Source organism: Xenopus tropicalis, chromosome 2 (genome assembly GCF_000004195.4).
Source record: "Xenopus tropicalis strain Nigerian chromosome 2, UCB_Xtro_10.0, whole genome shotgun sequence".
Classification (NCBI taxonomy): domain Eukaryota; kingdom Metazoa; phylum Chordata; class Amphibia; order Anura; family Pipidae; genus Xenopus; species Xenopus tropicalis.
The window spans coordinates 23,426,511-23,454,092 of record NC_030678.2 but is presented as its reverse complement, the minus strand read 5'-3'; the positions used below and the strand labels follow the sequence as shown (position 1 = coordinate 23,454,092).

At 37.2% G+C, this 27,582-nt stretch overlaps 1 protein-coding gene across 3 annotated transcripts in view; it reads left to right on the top strand.

The window, feature by feature from the left end:
- Positions 1–27,582, top strand: part of cadm2 (cell adhesion molecule 2) — a 958,543-nt gene that overhangs the window by 793,188 nt on the left and 137,773 nt on the right. For all 3 annotated transcript variants that reach the window (XM_031895847.1, XM_031895846.1, NM_001005713.1), the window contains 3 exon segments: positions 4,096–4,248; positions 6,816–6,953; positions 13,414–13,584. In XM_031895847.1, coding sequence (XP_031751707.1) covers positions 4,096–4,248; positions 6,816–6,953; positions 13,414–13,584 — 462 coding nt within the window.

The window sequence follows — 27,582 nt, the reverse complement described above, 5'->3', positions numbered from 1 at the left end:
TAATGCAAAAAAGCACGTGATAAGCGTTATCGACCTTTAGTGAATTGGCCCCTAAGGGGCAGATTTACTAATCCACGAATCCAAATCCCGAATGGGAAAAAAACGGATTGGAAACGAACATTTTGCGACTTTTTCGTATTTTTTGCAATTTTTCCATCCCCGTCGTGCCTTTTTGCAAATTGTCGCGACTTTTTCGTAGCCCTTACGACTTTCGCGAATTCGCTTTCGTACTCAGCGCGACAGTACGATTTTTTCCGCGACGGCTACGAAAAAGTCACGACAATTCGCGAAAGTCGTAATGGCTACGAAAAAATCTCAAAATACCGATCATTACGAAAAAAAATGCATTCGGACGCTTTCGGTCGGTACGTTCGTGGATTAGTAAATGTGCCCCTAAGTGTGAATTTCATTGGCTGTATCTTTTCATGAAACATTCACTTAGGGGCGTATTTATTATACAGGTATAGGACCCGTTATCCAGAATGCTCGGGACCAAGGGTATTCTGGATAAGGGGTCTTTCCATAATTTGGATCTCCATACCTTAAGTTTACTAAAAAATTAATAAAACATTAATTAAACCCAATAGGATTGTTTTGCATCCAATAAGGATTATTTATATCTTAGTTGGGATCAATTACAAGGTTCTGTATTTATTCTGAATTATTTGCTTATAATGGAGTCTATGGGAGACGGGCAAAAAACTGGAGTAAAAAGCTGTGTAAAATAAATGGAAAAGATCGCCCTCTGAATGCAGATATTACACCGGATATTACGCCATATATTATGCCGTTATTTTTTATAAGTTCCATGGGAAGAAAAAATGCGTAAAAAATTACGATGTGGCGATGTGTGGCGCATTTTCTCGCCATTTTTTTACACAGCATAATAAATATGCCCCTTATTTGTTCACTTAAACATATTACAACAGTTGTGCTTGGCCTCAGTCAGTTGTGCAGATTGAGTCATTTAGAACTTAAAACTGCAATATCTTCACAATGAACTCCACAAAGGTCTACAGGGAAGGATTTTGAGTTTGGGTTGCAAAAATCAGCTTTGGAATGCTGCCACCTGTCTCCTGCTCTTCCAGCTCTACAAGCGTCCATCCCTTAATGTACTCCATTTTTCCCTCTTCTTTTAGTTAAGCCATTTGTAAATTAGACAGGGCCACTTCACAGACATGTAAGTGAATGAATAAGGCAACAACAGGGATCAAACAAGTACCAAAAAGTAGAGCGGAGGCCTGTGCTATTTCTATAGCATGTAGGGCAGGGTGCAATGTGCAAAACCATGCCATATTGTGCCCATTTTTTTACCATGCACCCTGCCTTGTGCTTCATAAATGTCCCATATACTGTTAACTTTTAGTGCATTTACAGAAAGCATGAGATTTAGGTTTAAAACACTGTTGTTTCAATTTGCAAATTTTGGGGGCAGCTCAAATACATATGCACCAAGACTGCACTGAATACAATAGACTGGATAGGCCAAAGAAATAAACATTGGCTGAACATGCCGAAACTGATACACTGATAAAAATAAATAAATAAATAAATTAAATGAAAACATTTTCATAATAATTGGCATTTGTTTGTGAAACTGGTCTATTTAATAAGGCTTTTATGGAAATGTAAGATATCTTTTTCATAAACGTAAGTTCAATATTTATCTTCCCATTCTGTTAGCATAGCTACAAATGTGTTTCCTTTCAAAGTGACCCACAACTGCAGCAAATTAGAATAAGTCAACTGTACACTAATTATGTTTATCTCTTGTCTACTTTATGTTGAAAATTTGATTTCAGACATTGATTTAAGTATGTTATTCCTATTAATTCCAATGAAAACCTGCTAAGCATGGCTGCCTTTGGTGCTTAAGGGATATTCTAGGTAATTCCCTGGTGTTCTATTCACTGATGATTGAGGTCTTTTTCTTAATAAGATGTTGGATAGCAAACGTTTCGAGAAATTACCTTTTTACATGCACCGCAGATAAACTATTAACCCATAACTCCTTATCATTTAATCCAAACAGTAGAAAGGAGAAGCAATTATTTCGGAGTGTGAATCAATGTCCTACCTTTATTTGTCAACATAGATTAACTCTCTGCTACATCTAAACATCAACAGTTAGATACAGTATTCATTTTATATTAGCCAAGAAACAATTACAATTTACCAAGAGTTAAATACATTTAGAAATGTGCTTCTTTAAATGTGTGTCGGACATATTGTGAAATGATTGGCCAATTTAGCCATTTTTACTCGACCTGGCTGATTATTGCATAGCATGTGGTGCAAAAGACCTGTGATTGCGAACAATGTGATTGCTGCTGATACACCTAGAACTGCCAGTCTATGCCCCTCATTATTCTGTGAGGGAATTTAATTGGGCACAAGTTCTATGTTTATTTGTCACTCTGATTGCCCAGCCATAGGCAAATGATCGATAGGTGGAGACTGGCAAACCATATGTGTGTATACAGTAGGTTAAGCCACAAGTACACCAACATTTCTGGCCAACTTTATAGTTAATGGAAGTGTTTTTACTGTTACAGGTGTAGGATCTGTTATCCAGAATGCTTTGGACCTGGGGTTGCCAGAATTAGGGATCTTTCCATAATTTGGATCTTCATACCATAAGTCTTCTAAAAAATCATTTAAACCTTAAGTAAACCCAATAGGATTGTTTTGTCTCCAATAAATATTAATTATATGTTAGTTTGGATCAAGAGCAAGGTACTGTATTATTATTACAGAGACAAATATTAAAAAAAAAAAAAAAATTAGAATTATTTGCTTAAAATAGAATCTGTGGAAGATGACCTTCTCGAAATTTGGACATATAGGAATTTGTTAGCTAAGCAAACCACATTAATAGAGAAAGCCAAACTCAAAATGCACCTCAAAATTCAGTAGCCTAAAAAAAAAATCAGATAGTCTTCAGTTACTGTGTTCCCTCACTATCTCCTTGTTAAAATATAGACCACTGTGGGACTAGAAAAAGGAGGGCAGAACATTAAAATTGTTGTGATTTCATGCATATTTCTGAAAAGTGCTTACATTAAGTCAGGGTGGAACTATAGGGGCATTATAACACTTGGGGGCTGATTTACTAATCCACAAATCCGAATCCCGAATGGAATAAAATCGGATTGGAAACGAACATTTTCCGACTTTTTCGTATTTTTTTAGATTTTTTAGTCGCCGTTGCGACTTTTTTGTGAATTGTCACGACTTTTTCATAGCCATTACAATTTGCCGAATTGTCGCAACTTTTTCGTAGCCGTAACGACTTGTGCGAATTGTCGCGACTTTTTCGTATTGAGCACTCGTAAACGGCGGGCAAGCGGCTACGAAAAAGGCGTGACACTTTGCGCAAGTCGTAACGGCTACGGAAAAGTCGCGACAATTCGCGCAAGTCGTAACGGCTACGAAAAAGTCGCAACAATTTATGGAAAAGACGCATTCGGACGCTTTCGATCCATTAGTGGATTAGTAAATCGGCCCCTTGTTGTTTAAATTGCAATTGACTTTAGCAGCCAGGTGGTGCCCTGATGCCCGACTAGACATGCTAGGGTCAATGCACTTAAATACTGCGCAGTAGTGATGGGCAAAACAATTCGCCAGGCATGGATTTGTGGGTGAATTTCTGCGTTTTGCCACTGGCAGATTATTTTGAGAAACAGGCGACAAAATTTGTCAAGTAAAAATTCACCACACGTCAAAAAAAATGTCACCCGAGTAAAAAAAATAAATAATTGAGCGAGTAAAAAAAATGGCACGCAACATTTTCGACATTTTGCGAATCTTTTCAAAGATCCACACATTATGCGGAAAAGTAGAATGAGACAGATTCGCTCATCACTACTGCGCAGCACTGTACAATGCAAATAGGTCAGAAAAGAAAGTTTTCCTACATAAAGTATTTTAAATGTGCAAAAACCTCTTTCAGAGTTGCTTATATTTGTCCTACATTTTTTAGGTGACCTTCCATTTCAATTTAGTCATATTCATGTCATCTACGACTTGTAATACCAATTTCTGTCAAACGTCGTATTAGAACCATTTAACATTGTCATTTTTATTTATTTTCAGCCTTGAGGGACAACCGCATTGAGCTGGTCAGAGCTTCCTGGCATGAACTTAGTATCAGCATCAGTGACGTGTCTCTGTCAGATGAAGGACAGTACACCTGCTCTTTATTCACTATGCCTGTCAAGACTTCCAAGGCTTATTTAATGGTTTTGGGTAAGTGCAAGCATTTCTAAGTAGGTTTTAAATCTTTAATAGTTGAATGACTTGTTTGTGATTTAAACCACATTTATTGGTATTTAACTGTGATACATGCATCCGAATCCAAACCCAAAAACCATATATTGATAGGCTCTTTGTATTATGTATATATCTAAGCCCCATAAGACTGAGCATTGCTAGTTTTGGTTCTTGATGTGGGCTCAGCATGAACATAATGCATGTTTTTGTGATTTGTTATATAAAAAGGCAGAAAAACCGTTTCATTCCATACTTAATGCCACATTTGTGGTTTTTCAGAGGACTGTAGGATTTCCTGGCACCCAGGCATTTTACTTATTGTTTTGGAGTGTGCCCTCTCTTGATTATGGTGTGTGTGTGTGTATATGTCTCAAACAGCCTCTCTCTTCCTGGGTGAATAATTGATGCCCCTTTCTACTCAATTTATGTTTATGAATGATGGCATGATCATTAACCCTGTTGATTTGACACACTGTCTAGGGGTTATTTTGACCAGTCCCTATCCTTCTCAAGTTATATTAATGCAACTGCCAAAACCTGACACTTTTTTGTTTCCTAATATTGCCAAGATACCTCCCTTTTCCTTAAATATATTCAGCCATGTCCATTTCCTATCCTGCTCAGAGTATTCCGACCTACTACTAACTGGTCTCCCAGACTTGTGCCTTTTTCCCCTTCAGTCAGTTTTAACCTCTGCTGCTGAAATCCTTTTCCTCTATCTTAAAAGGGAACCTTGTGCATCTCGGTTTTAAAATGTTAATATCATGGCTGACTGCTAAGTAAAAGAAAAACATACAAAATTGTATTTCTGACACTCAAAGCCCTTCATTCCTTCTCACTACACATCTTCACTTGCTTTCCTGTTCCTGGCTATCTCTTTTGCTTCGAAGTCTGTCCTTTTATGGCAGCATAAGTTCAGTTATAACTATTATACCTGTAAATAGGCAAAAATGCAAGTACAGATATAGGGTCCATTATCCGGAAACCTGTTATCCAGAATGCAGGAAGGCCATCTCCAACAGAATTCATTATAATCAAATAATTGTAAATTTTAAATACGATTTCCTTTTTCTCTGTAATAATAAAACAGTACCTTGTACTTGATCCCAACTAAGATATAATTACCCCTTATTGGGGGCAGAACAGCCCTATTGGGTTTATTTAATGGTTAAATGATTCCCTTTTCTCTGTAATAATAAAACAGTACCTGTACTTGATCCCAACTAAGATATAATTACCCCTTATTGGGGGCAGAACAGCCCTATTGGGTTTATTTAATGTTTAAATGCTTTTTAGAATTATAGTACGGAGAAAGATCCCTTATCCATAAAATCCCAGGCCCCAAGCATTCTGGATACCGGGTCACATACTTTTGTGTTCCATTGGAGGCTTGATTTCCAAGGGATACAGACACATAACGGGTATAGAAAGTTCTCTAGAAAAAAATATTTATTTTATATTATACAATTGCAACTCTTTTTGACATTTTGTCTACAGCTTCCCTCAAAGCTTTCATTAACAGTATATTTTTACCCACACAGTGGTCATAAACCTCTCAAATGAGGGAAATTTTACTGCCATGGCATTCCCTTAGCTTGGTGTTTTTCTTAGCTCATATCATTTCTCCCTTATATTATTAGTTCTTGTTTTATTGGATTCACTTCACCATTTATATTTTATTCCCTAAATGATCTCTATTTTTTTTTTCTCTAAGGATTCCAGTGATACTAAAAATGAAAGAGATTCATAAAAAAGAACCCCCAAGAAATGTCACTTAAACTCGGCGTTTCATGAGATTCATTGAATGTCAGCAGCTGAATCCGATGGAATTGTTATAGTTTATTGCAAACACGCCTATGTTCCTAACCTGTTATACAGTTTTAAAGATTGATTTTTTTTTTTTTTGTGCCTGAACTTCACTTATTCTCGAATACTGGCTTTTTCACTTAATAGGGCTAATGCAGGATGCCAGTCATATTAAAGTTAATCCAGCTAGTGAATTGGTTTTGTGCATACGATGAGAAAGCTGGCTTTTTTTTAAGTCCCACTGAGACTATTTTACAAAAAAATCTTTACAAGTTTGCCATTAAGGACAAAAACTACCCATTCTAAGCACAGTATTTCAAGATAATAACTTCCTCGGCTTAATGCTTTTCCACGGAGACCCATCTTTGGATCCAAAGTATGAATGTCTTGCTAAATCCTCCTTCTGAACTGTTAGTGAGGCATAATGCAAACCTCGCTAAAGAAAAAAAAAATATTTGATAGAAACTCACTTTTTGAATATTTGATTATCAGAGAGACTTTCCAAGGGATTTTGAAGGAAGTTTCTTTAATTTATCCAGTTTATTTGCAGTTATTATTTTTTTATTACTCCACTTTGACTTTATTTAATCAGGAGAACGTTATGTACATATTGATGTTCCCGAATACCAGTGGATACTTTTTTTTTTATGTGTTATAGATCTGTTCACAATGTTAAACCTCTGGCAATATTGATATTAGAAGAACAGTAATCAATTTCTTTTGTATATGAATTTTAGGTGTCCCCGAAAATCCCCACATTTCTGGATTTACATCACCAGTAATGGAAGGAGATACAATTCAGCTTACATGTAAATCATCGGGAAGCAAACCAGCTGCGGATATTAGATGGTTTAAAAATGACCAAGAAATCACAGGTAAAGAATAATAAACTGATGCTATGTTCTACTGTACATTTATGAGTACCAGATCCAATTTCTGGTAAATGTAATGAACACTAGTGATGGGCGAAATGTTTCGCCAGGCATGGATTCGCGGCGAATTTCCGCGTTTCGCGAAACGGATGAAAAAATTCACCGCGGAAAAATTCGCCGCACGTCCAAAAATTGTCGCCGGCGTCAAAAAAGAATTTTCGCGGGCGTCAAAAGAATAGGCGCGCGTCAAAAGAATAGCCACGTGACTAAATAATAGCCGCGGGCGACGAAATAATAGCCGCGTGCGACAAAATATTAGCCGCGCGACTAAATAATAGCCGCGGACGATGAAACAATAGCCGCGCGACAAAGTAATAGCCGCGGGCGAGAAACAATAGCCGCGTGACGAAATAATAGCCGCGTGCGACGAAACAATAGCCGCGCGACAAAATAATAGCTGCGGGCGACGAAACAATAGCCACGCGACAAAATAATAGCCGCTGGCGACGAAACAATAGCCGTGCGACAAAATAATAGCTGCGGGCGACGAAACAATAGCCGCGCGACAAAATAATAGCTGCGGGCGACAATTTTTTTGTCGCACAACATTTTCGCCGTTTCGCGAATTTTTCGCCGTTTCGCGGATCTTTTTAAAGATTGCAAATTTTTCGGCGAAGCGAAACGGAACAGATTCGCTCATCACTAATGAACACTTATAATGCTACTTGTATGTTCTGTAGACAGTCAAACAAAGAAAGTTCATAATGTTGCCTTTGCTTCTTTGATAGATTCTTTATCTGATGTGTACACCAGCATGTGGTAGAAGAACACAAGTCATTTAATCTCTGTGTAAACAGTAGGCAGAAAACAAAAGAGGGGTCTTTTGAAAAATAAGCCAACTGGTTTCTATAGATTCATATATATATAAATAAGGTTAATTTAGGTTTATAAATGTCTCAATCAAATATTACAGCATGTAATGTTTATAAAGACATGATAAATCGTAACAAAAGAACCTTAGACCCAACACAATGGTCCTAACTGAATAAAAACCAGGATAAAAGATGCAATAAAGGGAAAGTGAGTAAAGTACCAAGAACAGGCATTTTACACTTCAGGGTAATTAGGGAACTTAATTCCGTGGTAGCCAGGAACATTTTTTTTAATCTTCAAGGCCTCCTTGATGTATAGCAGGATGCCAAGGGATTGTGGAATTGTAGATGTGATCCCATTATTCATCCGTTGCACTGAAGCTATGGGAAAGGTTATTAAGATATAATGCTGAGGAACACACTTAGAACATTTATATTGCCAGCGTAAGTCAACTAGGTTTTTTTTTTTGAATAGAGGAGCCTAGAAATATAATAGATTGAACTACATGAGAGGTTAATGTTACGTTTTTTGAATGTAGAGGAGGACTTTGGACAATTGTTTCAAGCTGGTTTAAAATACAGGCTATTTTTATTGAGAGATTTGTTACATTTGACCCAGTTATATCTCTAAAAATGATGTAAGTAGAACTTTTACAAATGTTTATATACTGTTCTAAATACTATATTGCATTTGATTTGAGACAGGCACAAGGGTCAGGGTAATGAGATTTTTTTCTTCACCATTCTAGTCTGCCTCAATCTTTAGCTTTATCATTCTGGCAGACATTATCTGTGAGCTATAATCCCTACAAAAAGGGTAGACTGAGATAGAAGTTCTAATATTGGTTGCAACAGACACAACTACCCACTACTACTACCCACTATATATATATATTTGTATAGTACCAGCACTCATATAACTGAATAATATTGTGCCTGGGTACAGTCCTCATCAAGTCTTTATCAATAGTAACAGAAGAACAGGATCCGCTCACACAGGACTTAAGAGAATCTTTAGATCTTTATTAGAACAGACGTTTCAGCTAGTAACCCAGCCTTTCTCAAAGTGTTACATTACATATATATATATATTTATTTATGTATTTATGATTTGCTTTTTGTCCGTAATAATAAGACAGTTCCTTGTAATGTCAAATGTTGTTGGCAAATAAAGACTTTTGTCATTTTTAATATCTAAATGTTTACTGTTGCGGCATGATGCGCCACTGAAAAGATCCCTTATATGAAAAACTCTTATATTCTAGCTAACATACCCTATAACTGTATATGCGAAATAGGTTTAAGTCCTCAGCAAAGAAGCCTAGGGTTTGTAGATTCTTGTAATTTTTGTATTGATCTATCAAATTTATTTTCCATATTTGGTGGTAATGCCCACTAGGCCTTGTTGCAGTTGTCCCCTATAAAAACACATATATAAAATATTTTAAGCATATAGCAGTTATTTGTTAGGTTTGTTTTACAGGTATAGGATCCCTTATCTGGAAACCCATTATCCAGAAAGTTCTGAATTACGTAAAGGCCATCTCCCATATAAGCAAATAATTCTAATTTTTTTAAAATGATTTCCTTTTTCTCTGTAATTTTATATAATTTTATAATTACCCCTTATTGGGGGCAGAACAGCCCTATTGGGTTTATTTAATGGTTAAATGATTCCTTTTTCTCTGTAATAATAAAACAGTACCTGTACTTGATCCCAACTAAGATATAATTACCCCTTATTGGGGGCAGAACAGCCCTATTGGGTTTATTTAATGGTTAAATGATTCCCTTTTCTCTGTAATAATAAAACAGTACCTGTACTTGATCCCAACTAAGATATAATTACCCCTTATTGGGGGCAGAACAGCCCTATTGGGTTTATTTAATGGTTAAATGATTCCCTTTTTCCTGTAATAATAAAACAGTACCTGTACTTGATCCCAACTAAGATATTATTAATCCTTATTGGAGGCAAAACAAGCCTATTGGGTTTATTCAGTATTTAAATTATTTTTAGCAGACATAAATTGTGGAGATCCAAATTACAGAAAGATCCCTTATCCGGAAAACCCCAGGTCCCGAGCATTCTGGATAACAGGGCCCATACCTGTACTATATTACAAACTGTAATAAGCTGTCAATACAAGATAAATATAATGCATTCAGTCTTCATATATTTCAGCATTGTATTGCCCATTATTTCTTTCACCCGGCATGTGTGTAAAATTAATAGAATAAGTTCTGAAGGTTGGCGTAGCCTCAGTAAACATGACCTGTCTCCACAATTCCTATGAGACTTACTAGTTTCATTATTAAAAGTAATTTAAGATGGATTTAAAGGGGATATCAAGCTGGTAACTTTGATTGGAATACCACAGGTAGCATCTCTATTAACAGCAGGCTAAATCCACCCATCCCCTACACAGAAAAGAATTTATGGGTATGAATATATATATATATATATATATATATATATATATATATATATATATATATATATATATATATATATATATATATATATATAAAAAAATAGTAAAGTATGGCTATATAAGTACAACATATAAGTAACAAAGCTTGTCTACATTGCCAAATGGAGTACTATAGAGAACATTTCCATTCTTTTTTTTAATGTGAACTTGAACATGATTTCAACTAGATAATCTGGTAAAATATTAATTATGAACAGATGCTTGTGACAGGTCATCTTTCATTGTGGCAGGATCCAAGTTACAGACTTGCCACAACCCACAGGCAACACTTTTATAAAGTAGTCCCATTGCCATCCTGTCCCACTGTCTTCTCTGTGTGCAGGATATATATGTGGCCCAGGTTGGTCATCCCATTTTGCATCCCCATAAATACAGCTATTGGCTGGTGTGTTCTTTTTGGATCCTGCCACAGCTGTTGGTTCCAATATATATTTTAAACTAAGACTTAAGGTCCCCATACACGGGCCGATATCGACAGGTAATCAGCCCGTGTAGGGGCAGAACAAGGGGCCTGCCCGACCGATATCTGGCTTGAAATTGGCTAGATATCGATTGGCCAGGTTAAAAGATTCAGTCGGATCGGGGACCACATCGGCTTGTTGATGCGGTCCCCGAACCGACTGCCCCATTGCCACCTATATAATTTGATTGTTTGGCCCCAGAGCCAAACGATCGAATTTAGCCTACACGTTCCCCTATATCGCCCACCCGTAGGTGGGGATATCGGGTGAAGATCCGCTCGCTTGGCAATCTCGCCAAGTGAGCGAATCTTAACGTGTATGGGCACCTTAACTCAGCTTAAACGCATGTGTCATGTTTTGCTTTGCAACTATAGCTCCAGGTACAGATATTCACTTCATCAAAACTGCTTATAAACTTATGTAGATTAACCATATTCCACATTTGTTCTCCTGTTTTAGTTTAGTTTATTTAACTCAAATAATTTTCAGAGCTTTTATTGAAACAAAAAGCATGACTATTGTAACTATAATGCTTATGTATTGGAGACCCCCAATGTCCATATTATATAATAGCTTTATTATACATTTTAATATATGTTATTGTATTAATTGTGCCCCATTAAGAAATGCCAACTTCCATCTTCATCTTAACATGATTTTATCAGGCAATCTCAATCAAAGAAGAACTGTAATACTTACTTAAAAAGAGCATTTTGCTTTCCGGATAAATGTTTAATCATACAATAAACTAAAAATGTAATCAAACACACATCTTTCCAAGGGAGATCAGTAACAGGAAACCCAGTATATTACAAAGATACTCTTCTGTTTCAATAAATTAGTGGGAGAGATGTGCCAGCAAAAACATCCGTAGGACGACTGAAGTGTAAGTGAAAATATTGGCAACAAAATGCTGGTGATGAAACAAATACACAATATTGGCAGTGGGAAAAACAATATTTCAACCAAAACATATTGCACATTTGATAGCAGTATTTCTTTATTTCCCATGTTCTTCGTTTTGATATATAGTCCATAGTTTGAGAGTGCACATCATTAGCAAACAAATGTGGTGATATGCTTGGAGAAAAACCAATGCAACTTGGTTTAGAATAACAAGCCTTCCAGAGAGCAAATGAAAGATTTTTCTAAGACGGATACCACTGCAGTAACTTTACATTATACAGTTATATGAGCAGACTTTTCAGTGTGTAAGGAGGCAAGGAGATAAACTACATGGTCAAAAGTAGTTGAAAGTATAAGGATACCTGCCTGTCCTCACTCCAAAACCAATTAAATGGTTAATATCAAATTGATCTCTTTGCTGCTAAAACATCTTTTCCTCTAGATGTTGGAATATTTTTGGTGGAATTTGCTTACAGATTAAATGGAACCTTCAAGATATATGTATCTTAACACCCCCTCTGGGACTTTATTCCAAAGGCAGGTTGCCTTCCTGCTGTGTATGCTGCTCAGACAGACTATCCTTAACTTCTTATTAGAATTAAATACCTTTCCAAAGGATAACATTCCAGTGGAAAGGGAGCTCTAATATATGAGTTGGACCAGTGGGGTGGCTGGCTTGTTTGTTCCTTTCAAGACACTTCAGCTTTTAGAACTCAACAGCAAGATTTTGTGATAAAATACTCCCTGGAACTTCAATAGCCTCCTGGGGAAAATTAAGGGCAAAATATATCTTTTGTATTATTCCCTTCATTACTTGATCACAATTACAAGTCACCTCTTATTCTCATGAATATATAAATGCACAAAGCTGCAGGAAAAGTAGCTTTTACTGGTTGCGAAACTTGAATTTTATGTTACTTGCCAAATTTTTGCAACCATTTCACGAAATAATCCACCAATGCCAAAACGCAGAAATTCACCGCAAATCCATGCCTGGCAAAATATTTCGCTTATCACTAATGCTGGTTTTAGTTAGTCATTAGTCTCAAGAAACATTACTAAACTGCAATTATACATAAATGGATTACAGGTTACTAACTCGAGTCATGAATAATAATACTGGTATAGGATCCCTTATCCGGAAACCCGTTGTCCAGAAAGCTCTGAATTACGGAAAGCCCATCTCCCATAGACTCCATTTTAATCAAATAATTCAGAATTTTAAAACTGATTTCCTTTTTCTCTGTAATAATAAAACATTATCTTGTAATTGATCCCAACAAATATATAATTACCCCTTATTGGGGGCAGAACAGCCCTATTTGGTTTATTTAATGGTTAAATGATTCCCTTTTCTCTGTAATAATAAAACAGTACCTGTACTTGATCCTAACTAAGATATAAATAATCCTTATTGAATGCAAAACAATCCTGTTGGGTTTAATTAATGTTTTATTGATTTTTTAGTAGACTTAAGGTATGGAGATCCAAATTATGGAAAGACCCCTTATCCAGAATACCCTTGGTCCCGAGCATTGTGGGTAACAGGTCCTATGCCTGAATAGGCATAAACTGCATTCGCATTAATATAGACCGGAAAAAAAAATAAGAAAAGACTCTGTTTTTTTGCTATTTGAATAAATGTAACAGAGCTTAAAAAATTGTAACTTTTACTTTTTTTAAAACAAAAATGTAATCTTACACTGAAACAATTTGTTTTCCAACACAGATGTGCAGAAAATCCAACAACAGGACAGTAATGGGAAGACTTTTACTGTAACCAGCTCTCTGGTTTTCCAAGGAGACCGTAAAGACGATGGAGCGGTCATAAGGTGTAGAGTCGACCATGAATCTTTAACCTCCACACCTCAGATTGCAAAGCAGGTTTTAGAAATCCATTGTAAGTACAAGAAAAAATAATTACATATTTCTATTGAGATGAATAAATTGTGCACAATGAGTCAAATAGTGAAGAGTGAATTTGTCCTGTTTTAACGCAAAATTAAAAAAAATACTGAAAGATTCACAAAATGCAGCTACCGAGACTTTGACGCAACCACGACCTTTCCTCGCTTGGCACATTTTTGCAGCTGTTTCGTAAACAAAATTTGCCAGTGGCAAAAAACGGAATTTCACAGGGAATCCATGCCTGACAAAAAAAATTCACTCATCACTAGAGTCAAATGATAAGACTGCTTTCCTCAAATAATCAGTATTTTTGATTAACAAGGACTTATTTATTGATATGCATTCAAAAAAGCACATGTGCATCAACTGTTACTGAAACATAACTAGACACTGGCTTTCTCGCATTCCTCTGTCACAAAATATACTAATTTCTCAGGGAACTGATTAAGTAAAAGAAGCGTAAAATAAGTTCCTGGGGCAAAGGAGGGTGACAGATTTGCATTAGGATGGTCTGTTCAGCAGACCCTACATAGACTTCTAGTCAGCAGCAGACTGTTTTTATAAATGTCGGTTTTTATTAATAGTACTTGTGAATTGTAGCACAATTAATTCCAGTTTTATTGCAATCAACCATTATTTAAAAGATGACCATCGAAAGTGGGGCAGTTTGGAGCAATACCTAAAGGGGTGGCAAGTAGCCTGTTGTCTATTAGCCAAATATTAAGGATCATGCTCTAATCCATCTTGCATTTGACCAATCAAACCTAATTGTTATTTGATTGGTTTTCAGATTATTTGTACTTCTGTATCAGTGGAAGAAAATGTTCAAACTTACAATTACAAAGGAAGCTATTTATTCTCTAAATAATAGATTTGGAAAAAATGACCAAAAAAGTAATTTTATATGAGCTGCGATCCTGAGAAAGGGTTTATGGAAGGAGTGATCCAGGATCAAGGACAGCTTTATGCAGCTGAAGGCCTAGGGTCTAAAATTCATCTTGCACTGTTAGACATGTCTAGTCTAGTCCTGTATATATGTTGAAGAACCATGTACCATTCAGTTGGTCTAAATTATTAACAGCTTCTATCACTAGCACTAGCCTCTATCTAGCACTCTATCACTCAGCATAACTGCATAAAAAGGCCTCCTCTGGTATATCCCTTACTTTGCAAGTTACTGTAGATACACAGGCTTGGAAGCCCCATTTGTCCCAGTGACAATGGTAAATTATCCATGGTTTTTATAAACTACTGAATGTTGCAGTTGGGAATTAATAATAAATGTTAGTCTTTTGTTCCCAGTCTCACATTGGTAGGAGATATGTAACTGAACGTGTGATTGAGTATTCCAAATTGAGTTTTGGCTTCCTAATAAGAGGACCAATGCCAAAATCCCTAATAATTTAATGTAATTTTTATCCTGGACATCATAAAACGTTCAATTGAAAGGCAATTTACAGTATAGACCTTGGGTCAACAAAAGGCAGTTTTTGAACTGTAATAAAAGAACTAATGAAAATATCAAATAAGCTCAAATTTAGTGTTAATTCTATTCGTAAGCTCATTTCCTTCGTCCCTGGTCTTTTAAACTTTTCTTTGTACTTTAATCATAATTATATATCTGTTCATATGTAGCACCAATAATGATATGCAGTGAAAAATGCTTCACCTATAATTCAATAAAAAAATGTATTACATATCCATTGCACACTTGGGTAATACCAAAGTACAATTAGGGGCTGATTTACTAACCCACGAATCCGACCCGAATTGGAAAAGTTCCGACTTGAAAACGAACATTTTGCGACTTTTTCGTATGTTTTGCGATTTTTTCGGATTCTTTATGAATTTTTCGTTACCAATACGATTTTTGCGTAAAAACGCGAGTTTTTCGTATCCATTACGAAAGTTGCGTAAAAAGTTGCGCATTTTTCGTAGCGTTAAAACTTACGCGAAAAATGCGCAACTTTTCGCGTAGAAAATAGAAAGCAGCAAAGCAAAGGAAATAGTTCTGCACTGAGGGAACTGAGGTTGTGACCTGCTTGGTGATGTTATGATGGCAGTTTCTATTAATTCCTTTTGGAGTGGCTTAGATGACTTCATGGAGAGGTATTCTATCCAGGGCTACAGTGATCTTAAGACCTACAGTTATAACTATATCTACTATATGTAAGTACCTGCTTTCAATGCATTCTACACTTGTTATTTCTTCAAGCTGAAGGTGTTGGGCATGGATACCTAGGCCCCATATTACATTGTGGTAGCTATAAACCTCTTTGGCAATATTAGATTTTCTTTTTGTATACCCTAATTGCCCCTTGTTGGCCTTTATAAATGTGGGCTTTAAGTGCATGGTGCAACATTGCAAGTTCCGCTTCATATTATAAGAAAGACCAACCTGTTCATAACGATCCACTCTCTGCACTAGTAATATTTCTTGTGTGTCAGACCTTGCTATGACACTGACTTGTAACAGAAAAAATATCACAATACAAATTTAAGGGGAACAAATATTCCAAAACCTATTCATAATGTTCAAATGGAAGGACACATTAAATAGCTTGCTGAAGTTTTATAAATGAAAGAATATTTTCCAATGAATAAAAAAAGAAAATTACTGTCAGTTTCTCTTTGTTGCATAAATAACCAAGCAAATACTGCCGTGGCTGGAGTCGTGGCTGCGGGATATGTTGTTTTTAAGAAAGGGCAATAATTTCTTTGTGTGTGTGTGTGTGTGTGCTCACTTTCATGTTGCTATTCCCCCAAACCACGCTATGGGTCCTGTTAGTTTAAAATATGTATCAAAAGTTTGCAAATTTGATGTATCAGTGTGACTCTGCACTGCAGGGCTACTCAGGAATCAAAGAGAAAATGCTGCCAAGGCAGCCTCCTTCCTTGCTTTCTGGGATTGGGAATCTGCTTACAAGAAACAGAAATGTATTTTGGAAAAAATACAGAATGTTTCAAAGGTATCACATTTGTTTGATACTTCATTTTCTCATGGTTTTCGCAAGTTTCTTTTCTGTAACACCACGCAATTCATGGCTGTGTGAAACCACTCTCCATCTGTTTGCCTGCTTATTCTCTTTGCCTTATCCATGTTTTTAAACACTATACAAAGCAGAAGGAATCCTGGGAAGGAAATCACATTTTACTACTAGAATTTTTGTTCTCATGAAGTCAAAAGCTCACCCACTGGGTTGCAAATAGTAATGAAAGAATCTGTCCAGTTTCACTTCAGCAAAAAAATTGAAAGGCAGAAATGTACTGCTAATTCATCCGGGGCAAAAAATTTAGCTCATCAATAGTTGCAAAGCAAAGACAGGGTGGTCTCTGTTCAGATATTAACTATAGACTGGTTTTGCCCCTGTGTGCAGGGTTTTCTATTCAGTATATGTACTGCGAGTGAAGTGGTTCCACATGAAAAGCTGGTGGATCCACTCCACATTTGTATTAGTAGTTCAAGGAGTTCTGTCTAGTGATGAGCTAATTTTTTCGCCAGGCATGGATTCGCAGCGAATTTCCGCATTTCGCCATTGGTGAATTGTTACGCGAACTTCAGTGAATATTCGCCAGGGAGAAATTTGTTGCCCAAAATTTTCTTTGTCGTGTGTCAGATCAGGGAGCGGTCATGGCAAAATGGGTGTGGCTGTGTCAAAAAAAGGGGCGAAAAATGCACTGCGCGGGAAAATTTTTTGTTGTGCGTCAAATTGGGCACTGTCACATCAAAAAGGGTGAGGTTTTGTAAAAAAAGGGGTGCAGTCACATCATAATTTGGGCGCGGTTGTGTCAAAAAAGTGCAGGCGACAAAAAAATTGTGCGACATGCGTTTTGTGAATTTTTCGCCTTTTGGCAAATTTTATGGCAAAGCGAAACGGGGCAGAATCGCTCATCACTAATTCTGTCTCATTTACTAATAGAGAGCTCAGCGCTGGGCACAAAAACACTTCTTTTTGCACTACTGATAAGCAGATCTGCTGCTTTGATAAAAAAAAAAAATTGAGAAATCGTGGCAAAATTCACAAAATTGGAATACATTAGAGTCAATAGAAAGACAAAATTGCATTGAAGTTAAGTCAGAAGAAAAGGGGCACATAAGAATGATGTTGGTGGTTTTCCTGCATTTTATTTTGAAGCAAAAGACTGCCTTTTTCCCGTCAAATAAAAATACATGGCAAAACTGTACCACGCATTCACATACAGTGGCTTGCAAAAGTATTCGGCCCCCTTGAACTTTTCCACATTTTGTCACATTACAGCCACAAACATGAATCAATTTTATTGGAATTCCACGTGAAAGACCAATACAAAGTGGTGTACATGTGAGAAGTGGAACGAAAATCATACATGATTCCAAACATTTTTTACAAATAAATAACTGCAAAGGGGGGTGTGCGTAATTATTCAGCCCCCTGAGTCAATACTTTGTAGAACCCCCTTTTGCTGCAATTCCAGCTGCCAGGCTTTAGGGTATGTCTCTACCAGCTTTGCACATCTACAGACTGAAATCCTTTCCCATTCTTCTTTGCAAAACAGCTCCAGCTCAGTCAGATTAGATGGACAGTGTTTGTGAACAGCAGTTTTCAGATCTTGCCACAGATTCTCGATTGGATTTAGATCTGGACTGTGACTGGGCCATTCTAACACATGGATATGTTTTGTTTTAAACCATTCCATTGTTGCCCTGGCTTTATGTTTAGGGTCGTTGTCCTGCTGGAAGGTGAACCTCCGCCCCAGTCTCAAGTCTTTTGCAGACTCCAAGAGGTTTTCTTCAAGATTGCCCTGTATTTGGCTCCATCCATCTTCCCATCAACTCTGACCAGCTTCCCTGTCCCTGCTGAAGAGAAGCCCCCCCCCAGAGCATGATGCTGCCACCACCATATTTGACAGTGGAGATGGTGTGTTCAGAGTGATGTGCAGTGTTAGTTTTCCGCCACACATAGCGTTTTGCATTTTGGCCAAAAAGTTCCATTTTGGTCTCATCTGACCAGAGCACCTTCTTCCACATGTTTGCTGTGTCCCCCACATGGCTTGTGGCAAACTGCAAACGGGACTTCTTATGGTTTTCTGTTAACAAGGGCTTTCTTCTTGCCACTCTTCCATAAAGTCCAACTTTGTGCAGTGCACAACTAATAGTTGTCCTATGGACAGATTCCCCCACCTGAGCTGTAGATCTCTGCAGCTCGTCCAGAGTCACCATGGGCCTCTTGGCTGCATTTCTGATCAGCGCTCTCCTTGTTCGGCCTGTGAGTTTAGGTGGACGGCCTTGTCTTGGTAGGTTTGCAGTTGTGCCATACTCCTTCCATTTCTGAATGATCGCTTGAACAGGGCTCCGTGGGATGTTCAAGGCTTTGGAAATCTTTTTGTAGCCTAAGCGTGCTTTAAATTTCTCAATAACTTTATCCCTGACCTGTCTGGTATGTTCTTTGGACTTCGTGGTGTTGTTGCTCCCAATATTCTCTTAGACAACCTCTGAGGCGATCACAGAGCAGCTGTATTTGTACTGACATTAGATTACACAGAGGTGCACTCTATTTAGTCATTAGCACTCATCAGGCAATGTCTATGGGCAACTGACTGCACTCAGACCAAAGGGGGCTGAATAATTACGCACACCCCACTTTGCAGTTATTTATTTGTAAAAAATGTTTGGAATCATGTATGATTTTCATTCCACTTCTCACGTGTACACCACTTTGTATTGGTCTTTCACGTGCAATTCCAATAAAATTGATTCATGTTTGTGGCTGTAATGTGACAAAATGTGGAAAAGTTCAAGGGGGCCGAATACTTTTGCAAGCCACTGTAGATGTTCACCACTGACAAAACCACAAATCTATCCCTATTATCCCTAAAGTGCAGATTTGAGGGCTTTCAATGCTATACATACAGAAAGACTCTTGGGAAAGAAGCCCAGTTTTACTCCTTAAATGTTTATTTTCATGGAATATCTTCTCACTGCTCATGGGTTCATCGGTTACTACACTGTTTAGTGCCATACATACTGTATATAGGTATGGGATCTGCTATCTGGAAACCTGTAATCAAGAAAGTTAAGAATTACAGAAAGGCTCTCTCCAATAATCTCCATTATAAGTGAATGATTCCAAATTTAAATTTATTTTCTTTTTCTACATTTTTTAATGTTTTTCTGTTTTCTTTTTCGGCAAAACAAAACTGGACAGATTCACCCATCATTAAGGTCCCCATACACCAGGGATCCCCAACCTTTTATACCTTTGAGCCATATTCAAATGGAAAAAGTGTTGGGGAGCAACACAAGCATGAAAAAAGCTCCTTGAGGTGCCAATACAAGCTATTATTTGATAGTCTTTATGTTGGCTGGAAGCCTACAGAAGGCTCTTTTTGGCAATTATACCTGATTGTATGCAATAAAAACCTGCCTCCTAACCAGAAATTAGAAAATAAGCACCTGTTTTGAGGCCACGGGGAGCAACATCCAAAGGGTTAGAGAGCAACATGTTGCTCACGAGCCACTGGTTGGGGATCACTGCCATACACTATAAGATCCGCTCGCTTGGCGATGTCGCCAAGCGAGCGGATCTTCACCTGATATCCCCACCTACGGGTGGGCAATATCGTGTAGCAAGTAGCTAAAAAAAAAAATAATCTGATTGTTTGGCCCTGGGTCCCCGATCCGACTGGATTTTCTAACCTGGCCGATCGATATCTGGGCAATTTCAGGCCAGATATCGGTCGGCCAGGCCGAATCGGTCCAAGAGACCGATATTGGCAGCTACTATCGGCCCATGTATGGGGACCTTTAGTTACCAATAAAGAACAAAGGGAAGAACCCTAGTGAAATATGTTTGGAATGTGGTTATGTTAAGGTGTAATGCTAATCCTACTAAATGCTTTGTTTTCACATTGTATTCTAGAATTTCACAGCTTTGCCTTGAAATGCAGATAAATTAAGCACAGTCACACATATTACCAACTGAATTCATTTTTGTTCTCATTTTATTTGTATGCCTACAGCCATAATTAAACAAGAATGTTTTTATCATGTTCTGCATATTTGCATTTACTGTTACAAGAAAAGGAGTCTGAATTCCCCGGTAGAAAGTAGCCCTGGATAGGTGTCAGTAGTAAATCAATTATTTATATATGAAACTCATGACAATGCAACATTGTCATCACTGGAGTTTCAGGCATGATACTAATTATTCATATCCTTGGGGTACCATTAATAATTATCTGTGGATGTTCATTTGCTTCATAGATATGCTTGTTAGAATGTGATATTATATTGGAATTGGAAAAGAAAATACATTGAATATATTATCACAAGACTCTACAGAAAACTTACCAGTGGATAAAAAGTAAATTAACATTGTTTATTCCACCATTATTCGTTCATCAACGTAAGTTCTTAAAGGGCAACTTAAATCCTAATGTAACTTACCCCACAAATTGGTAAATAGTTTTTAGCATCTACTTGCTTAAACGACATGTTAACCCTACATTTTCCTACCCTGTATATAAGTTGGGCACACAATTTATATTGCATATATCCCCTCAACAATAGCATATTCCTAGCAGCTTTTACTCAGCAGCCATTTTCCCTCTCACACATCTTTAGTGACATTCACATCTGCAAACAGCACATCTGCACTGTAAAGTTCATGTGATAAAGAATGCAGGCTTACACAGGCAGAACTTAAACTGAGCTCAGGAGAGTAGGTCAAGAGAAAAAATATGTTTCTCCAGCAGAGTGTACAGCTATGGAAACCAGCAGTGCCATCTCTTCATTGGCTGCTGGGCTAGAGGTTAACCTGAGTTGATAAGAACTGAGCATGCTCAGTAAGCCAGATAAGAGTCAAAGTCAATTCCTAAGGGAGGGGGCCGAGTGAGTTAGAGGAAGAGAAGGAATCCTAAGTGATTAAGGGGATTCTGCAGCCTTACTATTAATCTTTGAATGACCAGAGTGCTTGATATTTAAAGATTTTAAAGGTGTTCACTGATTTTTCATTTTTTTTGTGGGGGATTACTTGCTCTTTAAGAAATGTAAATCCTGCAGAGCTTTCAGCTTTCTTTTTCATGTATATTACTTTGCACCCTACCACGAATAGTGTGGCAAATGAGTGCCTCAGTACAGTGGTTTGGGACCTGTTGCAAAGTATGAGGCAGAGTTGGATTCAGAATTGTACATAAGAAGTACATTTGTGTAGGAATATAGCATTAGTGATGAGCGAATCTGTCCCGTTTCGCTTCGCCATAAAATTCACCAAACAGCGAGAAAATCTGCAAAACGGTGAAAAATTAGCGAAACGCATTTGTCACCCGAGTCTTTTTTTTTTATCACCCGCCTTTTTTTTACGCAACTGTGCACTTTTTTGAAGAGACCACTCTCTTTTTTACACGATCGCGCCCAAATTTTGAATTTTTCCACGGTGAATTTTCACGGAAGTTTCGCAAAACAATTCGCCAATGGCGAAAAGCGGAAATTCGCTGCGAATCCATGCCTGGCGAAAAAATTCGCTCATCACTATATAGCATACCTCAGTTATACAAAATGCAATTTTCAATGCTCCATCCTTTAAATATGGTTGTGCTGACTCTTGCCAATGGTGCCCCATAGATCAAAAAGAAACCTGGAACCATAGAATCTATGGAAACTCGCCTCAGGCAGCAGTACCCCGCAAGTTACCAGGAGCGTCTTTTTGCTTGAAAAGCCAAAATTACAATTCTTAAATCAGAGAGCGCTATTTGCATGGGAAAACTATAAACTTACGTCGCCATCGGTGTCCCACAGTAATAAGCATCATTCTATTAGAACATTTAAGGCAGGGGTGGCCAGACTTCTTCCATCGGTGATCGACCAATGACTACTCCCCCAAGCCGCAGCATATGTACGCAACACAGCGTATGTACGCATTCACGCCGCACTTCCGCTTCCCCGGCTTTGGCGCGGTCCACCAGAAATCCACGGGGGATGAACTGGGCCACCCCTGATTTACGGTACAATAGACCTATAAGTTAAGTTGTTGAAATGCATCAAAGTTATCAGCTTTTGCAGGGGCTGATTCATTAAAATTGTTAGTTAAATTAGTTAATAGAAGAGATAGTTCTAAAAGATAACTACAGGTACAAATGGAACATACTTAAATGAGGCACAGTAGAAGCCTCTAGAAGGATAAGATTTTCTTTCTTTGCAGTCTAGTAATACATAATAGGACATGTATGTATGTATGTATATCTTTATTTATAAAGCGCTACTTATGTACGCAGCGCTGTACAGTAGAATACATTAATACAAACAGGGGGTTAAGATAATAATAGATAAATACAAAGTATAACAATAAATACAGATAAATACAGCTGCAATAAGTTAAGAGTCGAGGACACAAGAGGAAGGAGGTCCCTGCCCCGTAGAGCTTACAATCTATATATTAGGGAGTTGCACTTTGAAGTGATACATTAATAGAAGCTAAATGTGAAACATAGGGGTCATTGTGTAATTTGGCGACTATATAACACAATTTCTTAGCAATATCTGTGTATGTAATCAAGTAATACATTCTAAATGCACAGCTGTATTTCAGACAGAGGTCAATGATTGCGTTTTGAAGTTGCTATTTGCCCTACTCTTTGACTTCTAAGTGTATTTTGAAAAATTGTATAGTGGGATAAAGAAGGCAAAACTAATTTTAAGGGACGGACATGATTTACTGCTTTACTTGTATGTTAAAGGACAGTAGAATGTCATACTTGAATCTCTTTTATGATAAAGAGCTTACGGCATGACACTTCAATGCAATATTATTAATAATACTGGAAGATAAAGGGGATTCTTGAAAACCACGTTGATGGAAGACAGTGCAGGAAAGTCTATGCTGCTGTATAAAGGGCAGAGCAATATGAGGCATCCGGTAAATATATTAACGATATTCTGATATTGTTGTAGAAACACTATATACAGTTCTTGTAAGTAGGTTAATTGATTAATGATTAAATGGATGCATGCTCACTCCTAATTGGCCACGAAAAAAGGGAAAATTGTATCATACTTGCTATGATTTTTCTTTCCTGGGCGTCCTCCAATATCAACACTCACTGGGACATAGCAAGCTAATGGCTAATTGGGAGGGAAACTAGGCTCTGAAAGACTCCTCAAAAATAGTTGTGTTTATTTGTTGATAGCAACACAACCCTGGTCTGGGATCCCCAGATCATGGCCAAGAATTGCTGCTGGCTAACAAGGTAACAAACTACAGCACTCGCAAGTTTAGTACATTATACACCTTTTAAGTCATCAGAATACAGAACTCTGAATTACCTATAAAGCTATAGCTTCCTACATCCACCATTTTCAGCAGGTGGGATCCAAAGAGGCCAAGCACAGATTCACCTTTTAGAAAATAGAACAATGCCATCTACTAGCCAGTTACTAACCTGCCAGAAAAATACTTTAACCCAGGATCTATATTATCATATATAGGCCCACACTTAGATGTCTAAAAAAATGTCTTTAGGAGGCTGTATCAATAAAGGGTAACTAAACCCTCAGTACCCTACAGTAGCAAATCAACAATCTGCTTGCACCCCTTTTTGGTGCAAAGGGAAAAAAAGTCACCAAGCATTTAATTTTTTCACCATGGCTTGTTGCATATGGGTATTATGCTGATGACCTTCTTCAGACCTTAATACTGGCTAATTCCCATTACAGTCAGACTGTATAAAGTCATATTTATGCTTTTGACAAACAGGCAACAAATAAATGTTTTTGTAATACTCCAGTAACCTACAGTGCCTTTTAAATTGTTGCACCTAACACAATCTAGAATGCTTCCATTGAGGCCCATAATTTTCATCCTAGAAATTCTCCTTCAGCATAAAATCACTATTGCATGGCCCTAGCCTTAGGTGATCACTGGAACACCTACAAATTAAAGTTCTATCTCGATATATAAACATAAATAAATCAGCATGCATTCCATAAAAAAACAAATTAACCTCACTATAGAATCAAGCTGAAGGCTAAGAAAAAGTATAGTTTATATGTTCCTTTGCTTTGTAGGGTAAGGGATCGGGTGGTAAATAAACCAATGTAATTGCAAAGTGCTCTTCTTCTGATTGATTCTACATGGCTACATTTACTTACACCTCTGGCTACAATGAGTTTTTATAGGAAAATATTAACCTGCTTTGTAAGTATAGATCATGACTATAATCTCAACAGACAGATGTCTTTATTTTAAGACTTCAAATGGAAACTAAGATTAATTAATTATCAGTTAGATCTCTAAATAACAGACTTCTTTTTCACATAAGCAAAGAACAAGTGGGTACAAGACCCTCTACATGATGAATATATTTGGAAAGTTGGCCAAGGACAGTTCCTTTGTGCAGTCTCAGGTCCAGTCAATGGCTAATGAAGTCATTAGGGCAGAATGTTAAACATCTTTTGATCATTCATGGATCCATTAATTGCCTGGGTGACAAAATGTCCAGAATCTTGAAGTGGGTCATAGCCCTTGCCTTCCTTCCAACTATTCATTGTGAGTCAGAGTGAATAAAGGCTGCCAAGCCAGAAACTTCAACACTGCAAGCTTGATAAAGCTGTAATGATTCTGTTGCCATATAGAAAATATATATTAAATAATGTAGCCCTTATTGTAAAATATAAGGATATTTAAAGTCATGAAGGCGTTCTATGACCCTATAAATGCATGATCACTGACCATGGACATCTGATTTCCTTATATTTTACAATAGGTGCTACATTATTTACTATAATGCACACATTTAGCAAGTCATGTGACAAAAATTACATCACTGAGCACCCATTATAAATGATGATATCACTTAGGGGCACATTTACTAACCCACGAACGGGCCGAATGCGTCCGATTGCGTTTTTTTCGTAATGATCGGTATTTTGCGATTTTTTTGGAAAATTGTCGCAACTTTTTCGTTACTAATACGATTTGTGCGAAAAAACGCGAGTTTTTCGTAGTCATTCCGAAAGTTGCGCAAAATCTGGCGATTTTTCGTAGCGTTAAAACTTGCGCAAAAAGTTGCGATTTTTTCGTGGCATTAAAACTTGTGCGAAACGCCGCACCTTTTAAGTTTTAACGCTACGAAAAACTCGCGTTTTTTCGCACAAATCGTGTTGGTAACGAAAAAGTCACGACAATTTCCGAAAAGTCGTAAAGACGCCGAAAAAATCGCAAAAAATACAAAAAAGTCGCAAAATGTTCGTTTTCAAATCGGAATTTTTCCAATTCGGTTCAGATTCGTGTCTTAGTAAATGTGCCCCTTAGCATTGTTTATGTAGTGGTTATTTTACCCCCTATTTCAAAGTAAGGATATTAGAAGAGACGTTCCATGACCATGGAGAGTGAGTCAGGGAGTCATGAGTTTCAAAATATGTTAAGAAGTTTTGGATATTAATAAAAGAAAAATAACACATTTATTTCATTTTCACCTTTAATGAAAATGGTCCTTTTACAGGGATTTTTACTGTTCAGATTTCTTTTTTTTTTTGTTTAATTAATGCATAACCTGAGAATTTCCAGAAATTAAGAGCGGGGAAAAATGTTCAATATTATGAAAATGAGCAATCTGCATGTTTAAATGAGATCAATTAGGTTAATGATGGATGGAGAGTGGAAATGAATGATTTAAATGCAAAATAATTTTAAATAATGGTTCATTTGCTCATAAAATCTCATGTCAGAAAATAATAAGTTTGGATTATGAGAGGTTAATTGTGTATTAATCTTCTATATAAGAGGTTTAGCATACAATTTACATTCATTAGCAAATAAAATACTTTCGAAAGGGTCAGTTTGTTCAAAATATCATTAATAAAGGAACCTTTTGACTTATAAAAAGTAACCCTTACACTTTTAAAGTTAGATCTATACATTAGAAAGTTATAATCCAAAGGCTATACTCATGTAAGTTGAAATGGAAGACTTTTGTTCAACTTTTTTTGCAGCATTTGTTTACATTCCGGGGTAGTGTTACAATTAGGCTGGGGCTACACTGATTTTATGAGGTTTTTTTTACCTATTGATTTACGCAACACTTTTTAGTGTAGACCTCCGGGTCCAAGCACTAGTCTAGAGGGGAGTGTGTGGCCATTAGGCTCCTTCTCCCCCTGAACCTGGCCCCACCATGGGCATAAAGACTTTGAAGGACCTCTCAGGAGTTCCAGTAAGATTCCTGACCCCTATACCTTTTTGCTAGAAGGGTAAGGTTAAGGGGACCCCCCTAGACTCTTGTCTCCTGTGGCCCTTGGCCAGGGACGTCAGGAATAAAGGGGCTCCCACTAGCTTTGGTGAAGACTAAAGTTCATTTTGAGTTTATGACCTGGAGTTTTAATGGACTTTTTTAAGTCAAAGTCAATGCACCCTTTGCACTTGTATTTGGTGTTTTTCACTTGCACTTCTTTACACTGGGTGATAGAAGCAAACACGGGGGTCTTGGGACTTCAGACCCACAATAATCACAAACCTCCACTGAGATTTTTGTTTTGCATTTTCATTCATTTGTGCGTTATAAATTTATATAAAGGTATCAAATCCCTTATCCGGAAACCTTTTATCCAGAAAGTTCCGAATTATGGAAAGGTCATCTCCCATAGACTCCATTTTAATTAAATAATTCACATTTTTAAAAGCGGTTTCCTTTTTCTCTGTAATAATAAAACAGCACCTGTACTTGATCCCAACTAAGATATAATTACCCCTTATTGGGGGCAGAACAGCCCTATTGGGTTTATTTAATGGTTAAATGATTCCCTTTTCTCTGTAATAATAAAACAGTACCTGTTCTTGATCCCAACTAAGATATAATTACCCCTTATTGGGGGCAGAACAGCCCTATTGGGTTTATTTAATGGTTAAATGATTCCCTTTTCTCTGTAATAATAAAACAGTACCTGTACTTGATCCCAACTAAGATATAATTACCCCTTATTGGGGGCAGAACAGCCCTATTGGGTTTATTTAACGGTTAA